At 45.3% G+C, this 23296-nt stretch overlaps 1 protein-coding gene across 4 annotated transcripts in view; it reads left to right on the forward strand.

Annotated features, from left to right (window-relative positions):
- Positions 1-4039: 4039 nt before the first annotated feature.
- The window catches only part of LOC147124559 (EGF-like repeat and discoidin I-like domain-containing protein 3), a 367544-nt gene continuing 348287 nt past the window's right edge, over positions 4040-23296 (forward strand). For 2 of the 4 annotated variants that reach the window (XM_085989340.1, XM_085989347.1), the window contains exon 1: positions 4040-4467. In XM_085989340.1, coding sequence (XP_085845466.1) covers positions 4398-4467 — 70 coding nt within the window. In that variant the 5' untranslated portion in view covers positions 4040-4397. Of the gene's footprint in view, positions 4468-5138; positions 6055-23296 lie in introns of those variants that run through there. The other 2 variants (XM_085989352.1, XM_085989355.1) reach the window with 2 other exon arrangements.

Consider the following 23296-nt stretch of genomic DNA (forward strand, 5'->3'; position numbering starts at 1 on the left):
TATGAAATATTTATGCAGCCAGGGTGAAGAAAATTGGGGAAAAGTGCCCATCCTCCACTAAGTATCACAATCTCCCTCTCACTCACAATGGGAATTACTAGATATAATAAAAATAATTGGGTTATTACCGATTGTGTTGTGAATCTGTGCCTTTCCCCAAAGAGTACGTAAAAACATGTCTTCAATCTTCTACAGAGCTATTTTAATTTAAGAAGCAAATCATGTGCTTGTTAAAAAAGTATATGGTACATTGTTTAAACCATGCTCATCGTATTTTTAAAACAAAGGTATTTCAATCTTATTTTATTTGAAAACTAAAGTACATCACAATTTATTTAGCAGACAGAAGAATTAAATTTAGGGAAAGAAATGTTCTGAGTATCTAAGGAATCAGTTTGGACGTTATCAAAACTGTCTCGTGGATGCACATCTACAATTCAGCATAGAGTGAACCAAATGGACAATTGTCAAAGTTAGTGCTCACAAAGTGGTATTAATCCCTTGTGATATCAGTAAAAGTATATTCATGATTTCTGATCTGTTGGCTTCAGGATTTCAAGATTTTACAGAAACTCCAAGTAGACTGAAAAATAGTTTTTTATTGCAAAAGGATAATTTTATTGCTATGGCTTCAGTCACAGATAGATATCATTTAATCACCTATTAGGAGCCCAGAGGACAAATTGTGGATTATGAGAAATGGCAGTACCTTTACATGTGTGCCAGTATTTCCTTTAACAGGAACAGGTAACACAGAATTTTACAGTGCAGGAGACCATTTGGTCCACCTTGCCTGTGCCAGTTATCTGAAAGAACTATACACTTAATTCCCTTCCTCTGTCCTTTCCCAATACCCTTTAAAAATGTTCTTTTTCAAATATTTACCTTTTTCAAATTAATTTTTGGGATGTGGACGTCGCTTGCCAAGCTGGCATTTTTTGCCCAACCCTAGCAATTTGATACAAGCGAGTGGCTTGCTAGGCCACTTCAGAGGGCAGTTAAGAGTCAACCACACTGGTGTGGGACTGGATTCACATATAAATAGGTTTCTTTCCCTAAAGGATATTAGTGAACAAGCTGACATAAGAACATAAGAACATAAGAACATAAGAAATAGGAGCAGGAGTAGGCCAATCGGCCCCTTGAGCCTGCTCCGCCATTCAATAAGATCATGGCTGATCTGATCCTAACCGCCAATCCACTATGACAGGACTATCTCCAGAATCTAACAGAATTAGACACATGAAATAGGAGCAGGATCAGGCTACACGGCCCCTGGGCCCGCTCCGCTACGCACAGGGCCATGACCGATCCGAACCTAGACTCATGTCCAAATTCCTGCCCGCTCCCCGTAACCCTTAATTCCCTTTACTTCTAGGAAACTGTCTATTTCTGTTTTAAATTTATGTAATGATGTAGCTTCTACAGCTTTTTGGGGCAGCATATTCCATGGACCTACCACCCTCTGAGTGAAGTAGATCCTCCTCATCTCAGTTTTGAAAGAGCAGCCCCTTATTCTAAGACTATGCCCCCTAGTTCTAGTTTCACCCATCATCGGGAACATCCTCCCCGCATCCACCTGATCCAACCCCTTCACAATCTTATATGTCTCAATAAGATCGCCTCTCATTCTTCTGCACTCCAATGAGTAGAGTCCCAATCTACTCAACCTCTCCTCATATGTCCATCCCCTCATCCCCGGGATTAACTGAGTGAACCTACTTTGTACTGACTCGAGAGCAAGTATGTCCTTTCTTAAGTATGGACACCAAAACTGTACGCAGTATTCCAGGTGCGGTCTCACCAATACCTTGTACAACTGAAGCAATACCTCCCTATTTTTATATTCTATCCCCCTAGCAATGAAAGCCAACATTCCATTGGCCTTCTTAATCACTTGCTGCACCTGCATACTAACTTTTTGAGTTTCGTGCACCAGGACCCCCAGATCCCTTTGTACTTCAGTACTTTCCAGTTTCTTGCCATTAAGATGCTTGCTCTACGATTTTTCCTGCCAAAGTGCATAACCTCACACTTTCCGGTATTGTATTCCATCTGCCAAATCTCTGCCCACTTACTTAGACTGTCTATGTCCCCTTGCAGGTTTTTTATGTCCTCCTCACTCACTACTTTCCCTCCCATCTTAGTATCATCTGCAAACTTTGATATGTTACACTCGGTCCCCTCCTCCAAATCGTTAATATAGATTGTAAAGAGTTGGGGACCCAGCACTGACCCCTGCGGGACACCACTAGTTACTGATTGCCAGTCTGAGAATGAACCATTTATCCCAACTCTCTGCCTTCTGTTAGATAGCCAATCCTCTATCCATGCCAGAATATTACCCCCAATCCCGTGATTTTTTATCTTAAGCAATAATCTTTTGTGTGGCACCTTGTCAAATGCCTTTTGGAAGTCTAAATACACTACGTCCACTGGTTCCCCTTTATCCACCCTATATGTTACTTCCTCTGCTGGGTTTTTATGACAATCCAACAGCTTCATGGTCATTTTTTCAGAATTTTAAAAAACTGAACTCAAATTTTTGAACTGCCATGGTTGGATTTAGATTCATGTTCTCTGGATTATTAGTCCAGGCATCTGGATTACTAGTCAATCAACATAACCACTACACTACCATACCCAAAATGCTACTTCCTTTTTAAAATCTATTGTAGATTCTGTTTCTATCACTATTTTTGGTTGCACATTCTAATTTCCTAACACATCTCTGTAATAAAATAATCTTCTTTGTTCTTTTGATGATCTTAAACTTATGCCACCTAGTTACCAAATCAACAATCAGTGGAAATCGTTTTTATTTATCAAAACTTGAACACGAGATCTCCTGTTAACCTTCTTTGCTTTCAAAAGAGCCTCAGGTTCTTCATAGCTAATGCCTCTAATTCCTGGCATCATCTTCAGTGAATGTTACTGTACTCTGTCCACGGCCTTGACCTCCATCTGAAGTAGCGAGCCAAAACTGGGCACAATATTCTAACCGCGGCCTAGCCAATAATTTTCTACAGGTAGCATTCCCTCCTTGCTTTTGTATTTAATGCTTCGATTTATAAAGCCCAGGATCCCAGATGCATTTTTACAGCGTTATCAATTTATCCTTCCATCTGAGCTCCTGTATTAATAAAGCCAAGCCTGGGGATTCATTGAGTTAACTTGAGCTGGCCCAATCTGTAACATTTTGTTTTGTGATCTTAGGTCGGTATCCATTCCTAGCAATCATTAGGCAGAATTCCATTACCACTGTTGTTACACATGTGTGAAAACACCTAGCATTAATGGGTGATCAGGAGGATTTTTCTCATGAGTCACTTTTAAAAAAATACTTAAGTGAACTGCTCCATTTTAAAAAGTGTTTTAAAATATGGTGCATCACATGAATGGTTAAATGGCAATTGACTACAGTTTTCAACTTCAGTACAGGGAGTTGAAAATAATACTGCTAGTCGCAAAATAAAATATCACACTGGCGACAGTGCATGAGCGAGTTTTCAGACCCATTCCGGCACGAATAATTTATAATGCTCTTTCACGCACAAGTGAAAGAATATCAGTAAAGCAACAACTCCATCGAATACTCTTAGTTACTCCAGATTTATTCATTTAGATTTGCAAAAGCATTTACATCTTGTGACTGCGGAATGAACTGAAACGCACACATTTTATCCACTTAAAGCAAGCATGATTACAAAATAGACTAAAACTGTCGCATTTGTTTTCACACGGAGAAAAATAAACGAAGTAAAACAACATAAGCACAGGATGAAATCATTTCAAATAAAACTGGCTATTAAAAAGGAGTGCAAAAGCTATATACAGTACTGCGGATGCTGGAAATCTAAAAAGGAGATTTGAGCGCAGAAATAAAATAGCTGATAAAAGAGCATGGAGACATGACAAACTGGTTTGGTGCATGAGAAAGCAAGTGGGTGACCGGGAGCCTGCAGATGATGAAGGAGAGGAGAGGGGTGTGAAGTAGGTGTGTAGTTTCTACGCTGTTGTTGGACAGGGAGGAACACGTGGAGCGGCGGCGCTGTCTCTCTCTCTCTCCAGTCTGTGTGGCAGGAACAGTATCAGCCGGCGCTATCTCGGGCTGCTCCTCATTGCACTCGCCGCTCCGTGATTGCACTGACACCATCATCTGGCGTCACTCAAAGTGTCCAGTGTTTCAGTGCTTTCCCCGCAGACGTTGACTGGGAGACAGCTTTTGTCTGCGTCTTGACTTCAACACCGAACCGACTGTCCAGCCCAGCCCAGCTTAGCCCAGCCCAGCCTGCCCCGACCAAACAGCACAGCGAACCGATCTGGAGCGCAGAAGGGGGAAACTGGTTGCGACGCCCTGGGTACAAAGCTATTGAGCGAGAGGGGGGACCGTCAGCATGAGAAGACATCACTTCTGCGCCACTTTCATCCTGTCTATCAGCCTGGGTGTCCTCCACCTCGCCAAAGGTGAGTCCCGGGAGTTTTTTATTCATACAACACTGGAGTGAAAGGAGCTAAAGCCCGCCTGCCTGTGTCTGTTCGCCTCTCGCCCAGAAACAGCTCTCCAGGCAGCAGGACAGTCAATGCGACTGCAAATCTGTTCTTTTCACTGTCAGCACTTTTTGCCGATGGTCCAACAGACCCCGAGCTGTTCCATACGAAGATCATTTCAAGGTTTTTTTTAAAAAAAAGGACCCTTTAGCGATGTTGGAAGATTTCTATTCAGCTGTGATAGGGTTAATATGTACCTATATGTAATGTGTGTGTCCTCTGTTATTTAAACCTGACATTTCCCTTCCGTTTCAGGACGTACTTGATCCCAGATAGCACGCAATTTGCAGTTTGTGTAATGTTGACGGAGCTGAGGAAAGTTTTAACCCTTTCAATCCTGTTAGTGAAAGATCCCGAGATCCCCCCATCTCTGTCCGAAGAAGTGAGTGAGAGGAAAGTGGTGTCAACAAAGCGGCTGTTTTATTGGGGGGTTTTGCCACGCTGCTTCGTTCTTGGTTTGGGAATGGATATTTTACAGTAACTAGAGTGGGATGGGGATGGGGGGCAAGCCATGGTTGGGATGAAGGTGTTGGGGGTGGGGGCATATTGGATACACAGAGATAACGAGGGAAGCGAGCAACGTGCCAATCTCAGCGGGACCTTTGCATTCTCCATGTGTCTGCCCGGGCAAGTCTCTCTCTGTCTCTTTGTTGCTTTACTGATCCTGGACAGAGATGGTGAACGATTTTTTTTCTCGTGCTCGCTAAGATGAAAGAAAAACATCAGTTCAACACTGAATGATGGATACTGGTCGGCAAACTTTAATTAAATGCGTAATTTTAAGCCAGTCCCACATTGGTTTTATGTGAATCACGCTTTCTTTTTAAAAATATAACAGAGAATGCTAGAAATACTCAGCAGGTCGATGACCTTTCGGCAGGACGCTTTCTTTTTTTGCTCTGTAATAAACGCCGGAGTCTGGTCTTTAAAAACACATATTGCACCGTGTGGATATTTAATTCAGATTTTGTCCTGCATTTTTAAAGCTCGGCCCTTCTCGCCCGGATAAGATGGTCTTTTTAACCTATAATGGTGGGTTAAATGCAGTCCGGTGGATGTTGCTGCTGATCTTGCTCCAGTCTGTATAGGACAAAGCTGTTAGAAGCGCGGACTGCGTCAGCAGAGCAGCGAGACTGTGGCTTTGCTCAGCTCACACTCCGCACCGCGCACTCAATCACAACACCCGGGACTGCACAGACAGCAGACACCCAGCCTGTTCAGCAGGGTATCGGGAGCGAGTGAGAGACAAGAGGGCGAGGCAATAATGGACACCATTCGCTGTCGAGCACAATGCAACCGACTCCCAAATACCATTTGCAATATGATGCAATTTTTCTAAATGTTCTTTAAAAAAACAAGAGAGGATCTGCTTTCAGCATCTATTATGTTTTTTTTGTCCTGTTCAAGTTATCTTGCTGATAGTAGAAAGCCAAATGTAAACACAAAGCAGATTAATTCGTTCTCTGAACATTGAGGATTTTCCGTATCGGAGTTGTATGATAGGTAATTATTGATCAGCAATATAGAAATGAAATGTAGCCACACTGTTGTTTAATATGCATTGGACGAACTCTAAGGGGTTCAACATTTTCGTGTAAAACATTTTTACTGATCCTATTCAGCCTATTTTTTATTATTTGCTTTCCTTAGGATTGTATTATTGAAGTGAGATTGAGCCGTGTTGAAGTACTAATAACTAATACAGATTGTCAAATCTTCAGTATTAAAACTGAACCCACAGCTCTGTCATCAAACTGAATATTTTATTACCTTGTAAATTATTAATCACAATGCTGCTTTAAAACCCATGCTGGTGTTGCACGCATGTGCTTCTACACAGCTTGCATATCAGGTTTAGAACTTATTTTTAGGTAGGTTTTGGCTGAATTCAACTCTTTCTTTCCCCATTCAAGTAAAAGGGCTGTTGAAGCACTTCTGCAGACAACAAAAGGTTAAGATGAAGTATAAATGCAGCTTAAAATTTAGGATTATGTATAATTGTTTATTGAACAAATTAAGATTATCTTAAACAAAACAAGGTTTATTCTAAATCAGTTAACACAGATCTTTTTATTAAAGCTGCACGTTGATGGAATAGATAAAAAAAACATCTTTTGTAATATAGGATCTTTAAATACTTATTATAAATATCAAACCATTTAACAGTTAATGTGAGGGTGTATCCATTGTAGTGAGCAGGTGGTTCACATCAACTCAGCTGTTGTTCTGTCGACTGTTGTTTTGCACCGTTATTACTGTCAGAAACTTCTTGTTTGTCTGATTTTCTTTTATTCTTAATTCTGTTTCTTTTTCTGTAGTAGTAGTTCTTTATTGCTCTCTGTCCCAGTCCCTCTCTGATTTACACCTGTGTTGCATCTGTGCCAAGCTGCTTATTTTAAAGAAAGGGGCCTTCTGCTGAAAATACTCTTTGTACAATAACAAGATGTACATGAATAAAACTGTTTGTTATGACCCTGTAACCAGCATTACACTACATGTGCAAACAATACAATTAGCAAAATATAATTAGAAGCAACACAACACCATATTTTACTTTATTTTTGGAGTATTTATCAGATTATGGAAACTTGCAACTATTTTTGCAATTAGTTTTTGCAATATGCTCAATAACTTTTTCATGGATTGACTCATATATAATGACCAAATATAAGAAAAAGGAAAGTTTGAAAAAAAAACTGAAGTCCATTCCACAATGGAAATACTATTTTATAATAACTTGTCCATTGTTTTTACAGTTAACAGTTGTCATTGCAAACATTAAGGCCGCGATTTCGCCTACCTCGGCGGGTCCTATGCGGCCGGGGTCGGTGGCAGGGCCCGACCTCGCTGTTGGCTCCAACCCGCTATCCAAGGTGATTTTACGTTGATTGGGCCTGTTAAGCCCGCCCAGCGCATTTGCCGGCCAATTGAAAGAAGGGGATCTGATGACGTCACTTGATGACATGTCATCAGCCGGTTTCCTTAAAGGGACCATGTGCAAATTGATTTTGACAGTTGTGCTGTCAGTGTTCTACAGCATTGAGGTGCTGCAAACACTGACAAGCATGGCACAGAGGTGCACGGCTGCACCCAGGCTCTCCCATAACTCCCTCCATATGCTATGGAGGAAGTCACAACGTGCAGGGAGGTTCTCTTCCCTTCCAAAGGGTGGAAGAGATCTGCCCAGGAAATCAGCGCAGCCTGGTTGCACATTGTACAGGAGGGCACAAGCAGGGAGGTCGTCAGGAGGACCAGGCTGCAAACCTTTCATTGATCTCAGTGATTCAGTAGATCATGAAACGTTACTACAAAGCCACACTCAACCTCATCCTGCTGTGCCACTCATCACATCCCCATCTACCCTACCCCTGCACATCCTTACACCAACTTACCTTACACCTCCATCATCCCTCTCTATCTACATTATCACTTCCCCATTTCACTAGCCACCCCTCATAGTCACCCTCATCCTAGTCCAATCATACCAACTAACAACACACAAGGGTAGGCACTTGGGTGTTTCAGCCAATGTTCATGTAAAGTTTCTGTTAATGTGCTGTTAAGCATTGAAATCTTTATTTTCAACACTTTCCATTCTTGGACAGATTTGTGTGCACCTTTGGAAGTGGCTTAGTGAGTTGCAGTGAATGGTGAGACATAATGGTACCACCCGCAATGCTGATGAGTGTGAAAGGAATGGCTTGGGCATTGTAGGGATGCTTTATTGTGTTGGTGTGGGGTGGTGCCTGCCTGGCGCATCATGTGGCAGCCAGGGTGTATAGCGTCAAGTGAAGTAAATCTGGCCATGGTGAGGCCATCTCTGGCGTCCCGGGCAGTAATGTGGTCAGGTGCTGATGCCCTGTGAGCTGTGCAGCCTCAATTGATTGCGGAGAAGTTTGGTGTTGTAGTTGGTGCTGCTGGTGTGCCTGGTGCTGCCAGCATTGGGGCTGATCGTGGTGGGACTCTGAGGACCAAGGTGAGATAGTTTCAAGGACACCAATGCTAATGTAATAGATGGCAGGTGAACTTGAGATGACAGAAGCGATCTGTCAATGTTGTGAGAGAGGTTGTTCCAATGAGGTGACACTGGATACAGAGTTTACTCTAAACACTTGCAACCTACATAAAGCTCAATCTGTCTTCCAAATGCAGTAAGCAACAGCTTTTGAGTTTGGAAAGTGAACAGCTATGAGATGGCAGCAGTTATAGCATTTGTAGCTGTCAAGTAAAGAGATCATGTCATGCTAACTCAACTCCCGACCTCCTTACCTGACATGATCCCTGAGCAGCATGGAACCCGTGGGCGACCTCATAAAATTTAAAGGTGAGCTCAAAATACATTTTAATTGGCTCTTAACAAGGTCATAATGACCTAAATTGCCTCCCCTGCTGCTGCATGTCGGGTCTGTTCAGTGTTAACAGACCCAACATCTGGGAAAGACGCGAAGCGGTGGGTTGACAGCGGGTTCCTGACCTGCTGTCAAAATAAAACATTTCCCACCCAACCCGCCACCAAATGCACCTGCTGACCCCCGAAAAATTCTCCCCTAAAACTTAGTGGGGGAAAAATTTGGTTGCTTTGCGCCTCCCATTAGTGCTCTAAGAAGGCGCTAATGGGGTGCAAAGCAACTAGCGCCTTGGCAATGCGCCACCAACACCTCCCGCGAAATTCAGTGGGAGGGTAGTGGCGGTGGTAACCGTTAGTGCCCCGCGGCGCTGTGCCGCCGGCGATAATGTCATCGCCATGCGCAGCGCCCCGCTCACACCCCAGCCATGATCTTTGGTATTGCCCCCTGACTTACCGCCGGATGCTACCTGTGGCCGTGATGGCACTATTTAAAGGTGAGGTGCCGGGCGGCCATTTTTGTTGCTGGCCGCCTGCCAGCACCTAACTCCACTGCCGCCCCCGGCTTCCTGACCCGCCCCCCGTGCGGAGTACTGGCTGCGCTCCATGATCCCGGCACTTCTCTTGAGTGCCGGACTCTTTTGCCGGCACTCTGATCCCCGGTGGCCCAGCTGGGCCCCACGTCGTGCTGCACAAGGCCCCTTTAAGAAGGGGAGAAAGGCCTGCAATACTCAGCAATATTCCGTCGCAGCGCCCCAAGTGGGAGGCGGGGCACTTCCAGTAGCGCCCTGCTTCCCTCTTGGGGCGCTACCACTCAATTTCAGCTGTGGGGGTGCAAATTTTTTCGGGGCTCGAAAAGTAGCGCCCCAGTGAAGTTAGCGCCCCAAAGGGGATGCGACTCAATTTTTCCCCTCGTGTGTTGAGGAAATACCCTAGCTTCCTAATGGCACACTTTTATAAGCAGAATACTCACTGGCTATAAGTTTGCCCAATGAGACAGCTTGTTGGTTGTAGAATACAAGCTTATTCTTGAATTTCCCTATGTGACTGACTCCTGGATCATTGAGGAGAGGCACAGAATAAAGATAAAAATCGGAGGGCAAGTCTCCACAATCTAATCAATTGCACCTCTTTTTGGCCCGTTACAGAACTTATAACTGCTGGTTATTTGCCAAGGAAGGTGTATGGCATGGGATGATCTTAAAATGGCGCGAGTTTTTAAAATTCAAACTTACTGGCCTTCAGGAGTATATTCTGTGCCTTTGCTTCTCTCAGAGCTTCCTCAAAATGATGTTCATTATGGAGGAATATATTTGTCATTTGAAGGGGGAGGGCAGTAGGTGATGATCAGCAGAAGGTTTCCGTGACATTTGACCTGAAGCCATGAAATTTCATGTGATCAGGGGCCTCATCTGACTGTATATCATTGTGCCCCGACCATCTGGTGTGTCTATCTGGCCGGTAGGACAAGACATACCCAGGTATGGTGATGGAAGAGTCTGGGATGTTGGCTGATAGATAGAAGACAAAGTCAAGCTGCTGTCTGACGAGTTTGTGGGACATTTCCCAACTTGGCCACCAGTACACAGATGTTAGTGAGGAGCATTTGGCTGGGTCAACCGGGGTGTATTTATTTAAGTCTTGTCCTGATACGATACCTGAGTCATTGCCAATAGGTCTATGTATTGCATGGCTGGAGTCATGTGGAGGCCAGATGGGTAGGTGTGGCAGGATTACCTTCCCTGAAGGACATTAGTGAACCAGTTAGGTTAGTTACAGCAATTCAGCAGCTGTCATGGTTACTTTTCTGGTGCTAGCTCTCAAATCACTGGATTTATTTAATTCAGTTTTTACAACTGTGTGATTTGAACTTATGACCTCTGGGTTACTTGTCCAGTACCATAACCACTAGGTTACCACCATATCTAGAGTAGGTAGAGCTTAAACATTTAAGATTCAGCATTTGAATGCATGTACATCTCTTTTGACGTTCATTGTAAAAGTTTGAGATTCCTTTACTTGCATGCGTGCATTGCTGCACAAATGTCCCCACCAATACTGATGTGAATACAGGTGAACCTTGGCTAAACCAGAAACATCAGTACAAGACACTAACTGAGCAAAACTTGATTACAACGATGCTCAAGTACCTTCCAAGTCTTTACTCATCCATAAGTGTCAGCGTAGCTCAGTTGACTCAGTTGCCTCTAAATCAGAAGGCTGTAGATTCAAGCTCACCTCCTGATCGCCTTAGCTAGCTGACACAGTGCATTACTGATGGAGTGCCGTGTTGCTGACGGCCCCATCTACCTACCCTGGTGGACATAAAAGATCCCGTGGCACTGTCTGAAGAAGAGCAAGAAGTTCCCCTGTGTCTTTGCCAACATTACTCCCTCAGCCAACACCACCAAAGATCTGATCATTAATTCATTTTCTCTTTGTGTGCAAACTGTCTGCCATGTTTGCCTATATAACAACAGTAACTGCACCTCAAAGTAATCCATTGTTTATAAAGCACTTGACACATCTTAAGGATGTGATAATCGGCTGAATAAATGCATCGTCTTTCTTCCTGTGATCTTGTTTTGTGCAGGGATAAATAATTCTCAATTTCAATTACGTTCACTTATGGAATGTTTTTAAGTAATTACGATTGCATCAGAACAAATGTATTTCTTTGATTATTGATCTGTTGTTTCAAACCTGTCGACTCCTGAACTTTCGTTTCCCACATAATTTGTGCTATAAGATTTCTGGAAGATTGCCATAGTTGACATCATTTTCAATCTTCTTTCTAAACTACGTAGTCTGCTCTGATCTGTTACTTGTCCACCGTGCAGCTCATGATTTGAAAGTGATGGGTAGGTCAAAATAAGAAGCACATCATTCCCAATAGCTTTCTAAAATTACTAAAGTGCAAATACAAAATACATAAAACTTGAAATTTTCCATTTCACTCAATGAAACCCAGTGGAGCTCTGTCATGTAAAACTGGATTCAAGAGTTGCTGCAACGTCCTGACAGTTCTGTATTTGAGTGCCTTAACTGGGAGGCTGAACCTAGTATTATTTTAATATTTGAAAGTAAAATTTGGCTGCTTTGCGCCTCCCGTTAGCGCTCTAAGAGGGCGCTAACGGGGCACAAAGCAACTAGCATCCGGGCGCATCGCCGCCAACGCCTCCCGTGAAATTTAGCGGGAGGTTAGCGACGGCAGTAATCGTTTGCACCCCGCAGCACTGCGCCACCCGGGATGATGTCATCGCCATGTGCAGCACCCCGTTCGCACCCCGGCCGCGATCTTCAGTAGCGCATCCTGACTTACCGCCGGACGCTGTGTCCGATGGGGTCGGGGGCCTACCTGCGGCCGGGGCGGCAGCCATTTTTGTTGCTGGCCGCCTTCCAGCACCTGCCTCCGCTGCTATCCTGGCCTCCGGGCCCGCCCCTCCGCAGAGTGCCGGCTGCTCTCCGTGTGCCCGGCACTTCTCTTGAGTGCCGGGCTCTTTTACCGACACTCCCGATCCCCGGTGGCACAGCTGGGCCCCGGGTTGCGCTGTGCAAGGCCCCTCCCCTTTAAGAAGGGGGGGAAGGCCTGCAATACTGTGGCATTTAGCGCTGCGATATTCCCTCGCAGCGCCTCAAGAGGGAGGCAGGGCACTTCCAGTAACGCCCCGCTTCCCTCTTCGGGCGCTACCACTCAATTTCGGTCGTGGGGGCGCTAAGTTTTCCGGTGTGCTAAAAGTAGCGCCCCGGCAAAGTTAGCGCCCCAAAGGGGGCGTGACTCAATTTTTCCCCCTTTCTGTTTAAAATTCCATCGTAAAGTGTAATTTCCAGTATCATTCAAAACAGTTTCAATCCTATGACCATTCCAACGCTCTCTTGGTCGGCCTCCCACCTTGCACCCTCCATAAACTTGAGCTCATCCAAAACTCTGTTGCCTGTACCCTAACTCGCTCCAAGTCCTGTTCACCCATCACCGCTGTGCTCGCTGACCTAGATTGACTCGCAGTCAGGCAACGCCTCAATTTTAAAATTCTCATCCTTGTTTTCAAATCACTCCCTGGCGTTGCCTCTCCCTATCTCTGTAGCTTCCTCCAGCCCTACAATCCTCTGAGATCTTTGCGCACCTCCAATTCTGGCCTTTTGCGCATCCTCGATTTTAATCACACCACCACTGGCTTCAGCTGCCAAGGCCGTGAGCTCTGGAATTCCCTCCCTAAACATCGCCACTTCTGTACTTCTCGCTTCTTTAAGACGCTCCTTAAAACCTACCTCTTTAACCAAACTTTTGGTCACCTCTCCTAATATCTCCTTATATGGCTCATGTCAAATTTTGTTCGATAATGCTCTTGTGAAGCGCCTTGGGATGTTTTACTACATTAAAGGCGCTATATAAATGCAAGTTGTTGTTGTACAATGGTTGTGTATAAAAATCGCATTTTAGCATTTTAGCATTGAGTCTGATGATTTGGTATAGGATGTATTGGCATGCTAATAAAGGTTCCTAAAAGTCTCAGAATTTGCAAAAGCCTGTTGCTACCTATGACTTGTAATGCCAGAGCTGAACACATAACTAAACCTACGTGGCTGGTGGAAGACAAGAGAAATACAGTACTTGTTTAGAAACTGCCATGACAGAATCGGAGGGCTATTGTAGATTTTATGACTAAAAATGACCCTATTAGTACATTAAGGTATATATTTAATCATTAACTTTAATTCTGGGAAAGTGAGATAACCTCTACCAAGAAAAAAATGTTCATTGCTCAAGTTATATACTGACTGTGGGCTGGATTTTCTCAATGGGAAGCTTTTGGAGGCGGGACTGCTGCTTGCCGGCTTTCAATCCCGCCTCCATCAGCTTCTGGCCAACCCTGAATTACCTTGTTAAGCCTGCCCAATGGGCTCAGCAGGCCAGTTAGGGGGAAGTCAGTGACAGAGCACGTCAATGTGCTATCTGTCAAGAACTTTTGAAAGAAGAAATGTCATCGTTTGACAGCTCTGTGAAGCTGTCAAACACTGACATTCTGTGTAGTTTGATGAGCCCTTGTGTTCAGGACTCATCAAATCTTTCAACTTTGCAGAAATCACCTGGCTGTTGGTTCGGAGGATCCAACAGCCACTCTGTGATATCTACAATGGTGATGTCGGGACTCCAGCTGCACAGCTGCTGAAGGCTGTAGGCAGAAACAAAGGTAAGTGAACATTTCTAACACTTAACACTCACCTTACATACTTACCACGACACACTTGCACCCATCACTCACCTTTACATCGCACTTTCAGACTCCTCCGACTCCCGCAGACCTCCTACTCGTCTCCTACACCCTGGCGGGGTTCCCTGAAGTCGGGAAGCCTGCACTTTGGATGGAAAAATGGGGATAATCCTATTTTCTGCCTATTAACTGCCTGTTAACAGGCAGTTAATAGGCTTTAATCCCTTTCCCGCCTCGAGGAGACGGGTCCCGGGGCAGGACGGCTTCCTGCCTCCTGGCAAGCGGGCATGGAGGCGGGTTGGGGGCGGGTTTGTCAATTCTGCAACTTTACTGGCAGTCCCGCCTCCATACCTGCCTCCTCGGGGCTGGCAAAATCCAGCCCTGTGTCTGTGCTCACTGTGGTAAAACACAATATGAATATACTTTAAATATAAACAGAACATCCTGGCAATACTCATCTGGTCAGGCAGTATCTTTGGAGAGAGAAACAGAGTTAACGTTTCAGATTGATGACCTTTCATTAGAACTGGAAAATGTTAGAGATGTAACAGGTTTTAAGCAAATACAGAGGCAAGGAAAGGGAGAAAGGGAAGAAAAAACAAAAGGGAAAGTCTGTGATAGGGTGGAAGGCAAGAGTGATTAAATAACAAAAGGGATGATGGTGCAGGGCAAAAGGGGATGGTACCTGTAATGGAACAAATCAAGAAACAAAAGATGGATCTAGAGGAGGTGTAAATGGCAACAGCAGAATCATTACCAGCACCTACAGTTCAGAAAAATGGGAGCAGTTGTTATGATCTGAAATTGTTAAACTTAATGTTTAGTCCAGAAGGCTGTAAAATGCCTAATCGAAAGATGAGGTGCTGTTCCTCGAGCCTCTGTTGAGCTTCATTGGAACAGTGTAAGAGGCCGAGACCAGAGAGGCCAGAGTGGGAGTGGGGCGGAGAATTGAAACAGCAAGCAACTGGAAGCTCAGGGTCAAGCTTGCGGACTGAACGAAGATGTTCAGCAAAGCGATCACCCAACCTGCGTTTGGTCTTCCCAGTGTAGAGGAGACCGTGTCATGAGCAGCGAATAAGAACATAAGAGCATAAGAAATAGGAGCTGGAGTGGCCCTTAGGCTGTCCTGGTGGGGTATGGAGGTATAGAGGGACTGGATGTCCAATGGTAAAAAAGAGACGGTTAAGGCCAGGAAATTGGAAACTATTAAAGGGACGGAAGGCCTTGGAAGAATCACAGATGTAGGCTGGAAGAGACTGGACAAGGGGAGAAAAAAATAGAGCCAAGACAGGAAGGAATAAGTTCCGTAGGGCAAGAACAGCCTGAAACCACGCTGCCTGACCTGCTGAGTATTTCCAGCATTTTTTGTTTATTTTTCAGATTTCCAGCATCTGCAGTATTTTGGCTTTGCACTGCAGACTGATAAGATAATGAGATAATTGGAATAGTTTTCCCTTTTTTCCTCAGCTGGTAACTTTAAGAGCTGTCAATCAAAATGGTGGTTGCTTTCAATTTTACTGCAGATGACTTCATGCAACAGAAATTAATGGGAATAACAGAAAAAAGGCCAGACATAACCATTAATGATGCTTATTCACATTTAAGCAGCTAACAAAGATGAAAATGTGGTTAATTGAGCTCTGTACTGTTAAAAATGATTGCACAACATGTTCAGGAAATCTGGTTTAATGACTAAGACTTGCAGATACTGCTGGACTGACTGCCTGTTTGCAAAACAGAATGGTCTTTTTTTCCTGATGGGTGTCCCATATTCATTGTTGAGGTAAACTCTCCATCAACATAGCTCCAAAACAACGGCGGCAACAGAAGCAATGCCGCAGGAAAATCAACACTGGAGCACTCAAAGACCCTGCTAAGAAAGCCCTATTCAGCCTGTGCCTCACAACCAACCTGACGACTCCCAGTGATGCAGAGACACAGAGTGTCCACAGCGCCTGGTCTGCACTTAAGGCCTCCATAATCAGCACCTGTGAAGAGACGCTCGGTCACTCGACCAGGAAACACCAAGACTGGTTCGACGAGAACGACCAGGAGATCCAGGAGCTAATAAGCCGCAAGCGCAAGGCATTCCTGATCTGGAAACAGCAACAGAACTCGAGAGCAAGAAAGCAGCTCTACAGATGCCTGAAGGCCGAGGTCCAACAAAAAACTCGCGACCTAAAGAACAGATGGTGGGTGGAGAAAGTGCAGGAGATCCAGCAGCTAGCCGGCAACCATGACGTACGTGGATTCTTTAGCACAGTCAAGACCATCTACGGCCCAATCACCCAAGGTCCTACCCCACTGCGGGCCAAGAACGGAGAGGTACTCATCAAGAACAGAGAGGCAGTCAGTGCCCGCTGGAAGGAGCACTTCGAAGATCTCCTTAACTGAGACACTGTCTTCGACGCGAGTGTCCTTAACTCTATCCCGCAGCATGCTACCCGCCACAACCTCAGCACAACCCCAGCCCAGGATGAGGTTGAAAAGGCCATCCAACAACTGAAGAACAACTGAAAAGATAATTACTAGCCCTAGCCCCTTTAGGGCTACCCCGGATCAGGCGTATTCCCCAGACATTCACTTTCAACTAAAGTTTGAGGTAGCCAAATCCTAAAGATGCTTAATTGGGTCTAAAGGTCCAGACTATCTCTCCCTAAAGGAAAGGACCAACCTGAAGATGTTACCATCCTCCAGATAGCACTTTTAATAAGTTTAGCTAGACTGTAACGTTCTGGATATTATGAGGGTCCGGAAAACTCCCCCAGATTTCTGCAACTCCTCACCAAAGAGCGTAAAGAGATTGAGTTTGCGAGTTTGCTACAGAAGTACTATGTGAGACAATTCTAAAAATATTTAGATTTACTAAAGAACCGACATGTAATTACCGTAGGTGTTTCATTCGCAACATTAACAGTTCCAAATACAAACAGCTTACAATTCTGTTATCAGAGATACTTATTCTCAAATCTTAACTTCTCTAGTTATACAGTTTTTAGTTTATTCCAGGATATCCACCAAAATCAAATACAATACCTTGATCCCCAAGATACAAAGAGTTGTAGACTTACAGAGCTAGCTCTAAAGCCGAGAATCACTTTGCCCCATCAAGCGAGTCTATCATCCCATTTGAAAGTTCAATTTTTATACCCTTTTGCAGTGGTAATTCCTTTGAAGTTTTCTGCTGATGTAAGCTAATTATCTCTAGTCATTTTTCTGCTGACTCCTGCTATTTTTATAGTTAGATCAGCTGGTAGCATTAAGAATCATGTCACTACCTTTAGGTGTTCGAAGCTTATCATAAAAAAGTGTGGAGCAGGTGTATCTATTTGATGTCATTCTTACCAAAGTCTTCTGTTTCTGTCTTTTTGTGACGTGTAAATTAAAAATACCTCAACCGGGTGCACCATTGTCTTCTTAGTTACCTCAGCTGGTTGTAATACAGACTCGTGTCGCCTGTGTTTCATTTGATGTCATTTTCACAAAGGCATAAGTTTCTTAATTTTCTGTGTTTCTTCCGAAGTGTTGGTTTAAGACACCTTAACAGGGCGTACCATTATGTTCTTTTCAAAGCTGCAGACTTCAGGAACCTTTAACCTGTTTCAACAAGGCTATTGATTCAGTGTCAACAACTTATCTTATCTCAATAGCGTGAATGCTGCTCACAGCTTCTCCATTGTTAGGTTTTTAGTTTCAAACCCAGTTTGTCATGTTACAAAGGCCAGAATTCTTTCATTATACTGGTCTCGCTAGACATGCTCCTACCTAGTTATCCAGCAAGTTAAACACTTATTCAAATAATTCCTCGAGAAGCCGGTTTGCTGTTTTGAAGCTTTACTTGAACAAATTTGTGAAACTGTAAACAAAGACAAAGTATGTTTTGTACATAGAACTGAGTACTATACATTAAATGTTACATAAGATAAAAACATATTTATAACAATAGAATAGACTAATTGTATAACTAACTAACATTTGAGCTGGACTTCAGTAACTACCAACTATTAACTTTTTATAAACAAAGTGTTGTCAAATACTACACTGACAAAGTTGCTATCATGTTAACAAACAAAGATACTCACAGATATTGCATCTGGCCTAGCATATGAGATGAAATGGAATAAGATTGAGAATTCCTCATGGAAGATTCTCCATTACTCAGTAGCTTCTTTCTGCAAGACTACTTCTGGGGTCAAACAGGAGCAAGAGGTCAAATGACCTCTTCTGTATTCTAACACTGCTATACAATAACTACCACCAGAGGGTGCTATCTGCATGTAATAAGTCCAGAACACTCCCCATCTGGGGTCGTTAGCGACTCCACATAATCCTAACTTTACTTGTCACTGGAGTCCTCTGGTGACAAAAGAAGAACCACCTCAGAGACAGGCCGAGAGAAGACCTTTGCTGTTCCGTCTTTGATGACTCTCAAGTCCACCTTTCTCACTCTCCCGTCCTGGCTGGGATGGGACTTCACGATGATAGCCATAGGCCATTCATTCCTTTTTGCCTGATTGTCCTTCATCAAGAGAACATCTCCTTCTTTGAGATCTGGCCTCTTGTCCTGCCACTTGCGTCGGCTCTGTAGTGTGTTGAGGTACTCCCGTCGCCACCTGCCCCAAAACGTGTCTGCCAGACTCTGAACCCATTTCCATTCTTCCTTGAAGAGTTCTCTTTCCCCAAACTCTCCTGGAGGACAAGGGCAAGAGGATAACTAGGGAAAGAGTAGGGCCCATTAGGGACCAAAGTGGCAATCTGTGTGTAGAGCCAGAGGATGTAGGCGGGGTTTTAAATGAATTTTTTGCATCTGTGTTCACTATGGAGAAAGACGATGCAGACATAGAAATCGGGCAAGGGGACTGTGACATACTTGAACATATTAGCATCGAGAGGGAGGAGGTGCTAGCGGTTTTAGCAGGCCATAAAGTGGATAAATCCCCAGGCCCGGACGAGATGTATCCCAGGCTGCTGTGGGAGGCAAAGGAGGAGATTGCAGGGGCTCTGACACTAATTTTCAGAACCTCTCTGGCCACAGGGGATGTACCAGAGGACTGGAGAACAGCTAATGTAGGACCATTATTCAAGAAGGGTAGCAGGGATAAACCAGGGAATTACAGGCCAGTGAGTCTAACATCTGTGGTGGGGAAATTATTGGAAAAAATTCTGAGGGACAAAATTAATCTCCACTTGGAGAGGCAAGGATTAATCGGGGATAGTCAGCATGGCTTTGTCAAGGGTAAATCATGTCTGACAAATCTGATCGAATTTTTCGAGGGGGTGACTAGTGGGGTGGACGAGGGAAATGCTGTGGATGTAGTTTACATGGACTTCAGTAAAGCTTTTGACAAAGTCCCGCATAGGAGACTGGTTAAGAAGGTAAGAGCCCATGGGATCCAGGGTGCCTTGGCGCGTTGGATCCTAAACTGGCTGAGTGGCAGGAGGCAGAGGGTGATGGTTGAAGGTTGCTTTTGTGACTGGAAGCCTGTGTCCAGTGGGGTACCTCAGGGATCGGTGCTGGGTCCCTTGTTGTTCGTGATCTACATAAATGATTTGGATGAGAATGTAAAAGGTATGATCAGTAAGTTCGCAGATGACACGAAAATTGGTGGGGTGGTAAATTGCGAGGAGGAAAGCCTCCGGCTACAGGACGATATAAACGGGTTGGTCAGATGGGCGGAAAAGTGGCAAATGGAATTTAACCCTGAAAAGTGCGAGGTGATGCATTTTGGACGGACAAATAAGGCAAGGGAATACACAATGAGTGGTAGGACCCTAGGAAGTACAGAGGGTCAGAGGGACCTTGGTGTACATGTACATAGATCCCTGAAGGCAGCGGAGCAGGTAGATAAGGTGGTTAAAAAGGCATATGGGATACTTGCCTTCATTAGCCGAGGCATAGAATATAAGAGCAGGGAGGTTATGATGGAGCTGTACAAAACGCTGGTGAGGCCACAGCTGGAGTACTGTGTGCAGTTCTGGTCGCCTCACTATAGGAAGGATGTGATTGCTTTGGAGAGGGTGCAGAGAAGATTCACCAGGATGTTACCTGGGATGGAGCGCCTCAGCTATGAAGAGAGGCTGGACAGGCTGGGGTTGTTTTCCTTGGAGCCGAGAAGGCTGAGGGGGGACCTGATTGAGGTGTTCAAAATGATGAGGGGCATAGATAGGGTAGATAAAGAGGAACTTTTCCCCTTAGTGGGGGGGTCAATAACAAGGGGGCATAGATTCAGGGTAAGGGGCAGGAGATTTAGAGGGGATTTGAGGAGGAACTTTTTCACCCAGAGGGTGGTTGGAATGTGGAACTCAATGCCTGAAAGGGTGGTAGAGGCAGGAACCCTCACAACATTCAAGAAGCATTTGGATGAGCACTTGAAATGCCATTGCATACAAGGCTATGGACCAAATGCTGGAAAATGGGATTAGACTGGACAGGGATGGATGGGCGGCGCAGACACGATGGGCCGAAGGGCCTCCTTCTGTGCTGTAAAACTCTATGACTCTATGACTCTATGACCTGTCTTCTGGGTCAAAAGCATGGCCGGAGTGAGGATGAGGGGCGATTCCGTGTCTGAAGATACGGGAATGAGGGGTCTTGCATTCATCACGGCGGTGACCTCAGCCATCAGTGTGGTCAAGACCTCATGTGTGAGGCACGACGATCTACCTTGGAGAAGCATGCAGTCGAGGATGCGGCGGGCAATGCCAATCATGCGCTCCCATGCGCCACCCATGTGGGATGAGTGAGGTGGGTTGAATACCCAGGTACATTTCTGCTCTTGGAGATACTTCTCCACACTCTCTGAGCTGGAACTGGATCCATCCATCTTCAGCTCTCTGCAAGCGCCAACAAAGTTTGTGCCACAATCCGAGCGTATGTGCTTTGCCGGGCCTCTAATTGAGAAAAACCTTCTCAGAGCATTTATGAAGCTGGAGGCGCTCATTGTTTCTGTAACTTCGATGTGTACAGCTCTTGTGGACATACATGAGAACATCACCGCCCACCTTTTGCTATTGGCGTGTCCTCCTCTGGTGTGGCGTGAGACCACGTTCCATGGTCCGAAGACATCTACACCTACATAGGTGAAAGGTGGTGCTACTTGTAGCCGCTCGGCTGGCAGATCTGCCACCTGTTGGTGCTCCGTCTTCCCACGGAGCTTCTTGCAGGTGACACATTTGAAAAGCGTGCTGCTGATACATCTCTTAGCTCCAACCAACCAGAGGCCGTCTGCTCTGATGGCACCTTCGGTGAAATGTCTGCCCTGGTGCTTCACAGCCTCATGATGATGACGCACAAGCAGAGTGGCCAGGTGATGACGACCTGAAATGAGGATGGGGTTGGTTGCATTCGTTCCTAGTTGAGACTGCGATATGCGTCCCCCAACTCTGAGAACTCAGTCGGTGTCGACGATAGGATGCAGCTTCCATAGACTGCTGTGAGGGGGTAGGATGCGTTCTGCTGCTATGCACTTCAACTCTTCTGAGTAACACTTGTGTTGGACACTCTTCATCACAAGGATTTTGGCTCTCTTGAGCTCCTCTTCAGAGGGACTCTTACGACAGATGTGCCACCCATGGCAGCTACTCTCTTGCGTAGACTGGGAGAAGGTACGAGCTATGTGGGTTAGGCGTGCTACCGTCTTTATGAGAGTGTTCCATTTGGAGAAACGCTTGAAGCGTTTGGTGCTCATCAGGTCCTTAGAGATTTGAGTAACAGTCGCTGTAACTTGTGGGCGTATCTCGGAGTCAGAAACAGGGTTGAGGAGGTCGAATGACTCATTGAGTTCAGAGAAGTGCGGGGACGGATCCTGAAGAAAAGCAGGTCCTGACAGCCAAGTCGTGCTGCTGAGAAGGGACGCTGTTACAGATCTAGACCCATGGTCAGCTGGGTTCAGGTCTGTGGGGACGTACCTCCACTGGTCGGGGGATGTGGACTGTCGAATACATTGGACCTTGTTGTTCACGTATATGTAGAACCGTCTACTTTGGTTATGGATGTAACCTAGCACCACTTTGCTGTCTATATAATATGTGATGCTGTCAAACTTCAGATCAATCTCCTCTTCTATGAACTCTGCAATCTCAACTGCTAATACTGCTGCGCACAGTTCCAATCTGGGTATGGTGAGGTCTGGCTGGGGTGCCAACTTGGCCTTACCAAAGACGAAGCCGACTTTGCTTTGTCCATCTTGAGTGGTGACCTTCAGGCAAGCCACACCTGCAATGGCCTTAGCGGATGCGTCTGCAAAGACACAAAGCTCTTTGAATTGGGCATTTGAGGGAGAGAAGGATGTATAGGAGCGAGGTATTCGGATCTCCTGTAAGTCTTGGAGTGAGTCTCTCCATCTGTCCCACTCTGCTTCCATCTCTTCAGGGAGAGGTGAATCCCACTCTTCAGCGCGTGTGGACAGTCCCCTGAGGAGCAGCCTGCCTTGTATGGTGACAGGGGCTAAGAAGCCGAGAGGGTCGTATAGGCTGTTGACTGTAGAGAGCACTCCTCTACGTGTGAAGGGTTTCTTGTCATCTAAGACTTGGAACGTGAACGTGTCTGTTGCTATGTTCCAAGACACTCCTAGACTACGCTGTAGGGGGAGGTCATCAGTGAAGAGGTCTAGATCCTTGACATCCTTAGCACGATCTTCAGGGGGGAATGCCTCCATCACTGCTGGTCTGTTAGAGGCTATCTTGTGCAGCCTGAGGTTGGATAGTGCAAGTAGTTCCTGAGCTCGTCCAAGGGTACTGATGGCCTCTGCTTCGGTCGGGAATGACTTCAGTGCGTCGTCGACATAGAACTCTCGTTCGATGAGCCCTCTCACATCACTGCCAAAGTCATCTTCTTCCTTGGCAGCCCTCCTTAGTCCGTATATGGCGACAGCAGGGGACGGGCTATTCCCGAAGACATGGACACGCATTCTGTAGTCCACAATGTCTCTATTGGGGTCATTGTCCCGATACCACAGGAAGCAGAGGAAGTCTCTGTGGTCTTCTCTCACCACAAAGCAGTGAAACGTGCTGGATATCAGCAGTGATGGCGACGGGCTCTTTCCTGAATCTCATGAGTACCCCCAAGAGGCTGTTGTTAAGATCGGGCCCTGTGAGGAGTACATCGTTGAGAGAGACTTCCTGATATGGTGCACTGGAGTCAAACACCACGCGGATCTGTTCCGGCTTTTTTGGGGTGATAGACTCC

Source organism: Somniosus microcephalus, chromosome 1 (genome assembly GCF_052327205.1).
Source record: "Somniosus microcephalus isolate GS21.2 chromosome 1, FLI_Smic_1.0, whole genome shotgun sequence".
NCBI lineage: Eukaryota > Metazoa > Chordata > Chondrichthyes > Squaliformes > Somniosidae > Somniosus > Somniosus microcephalus.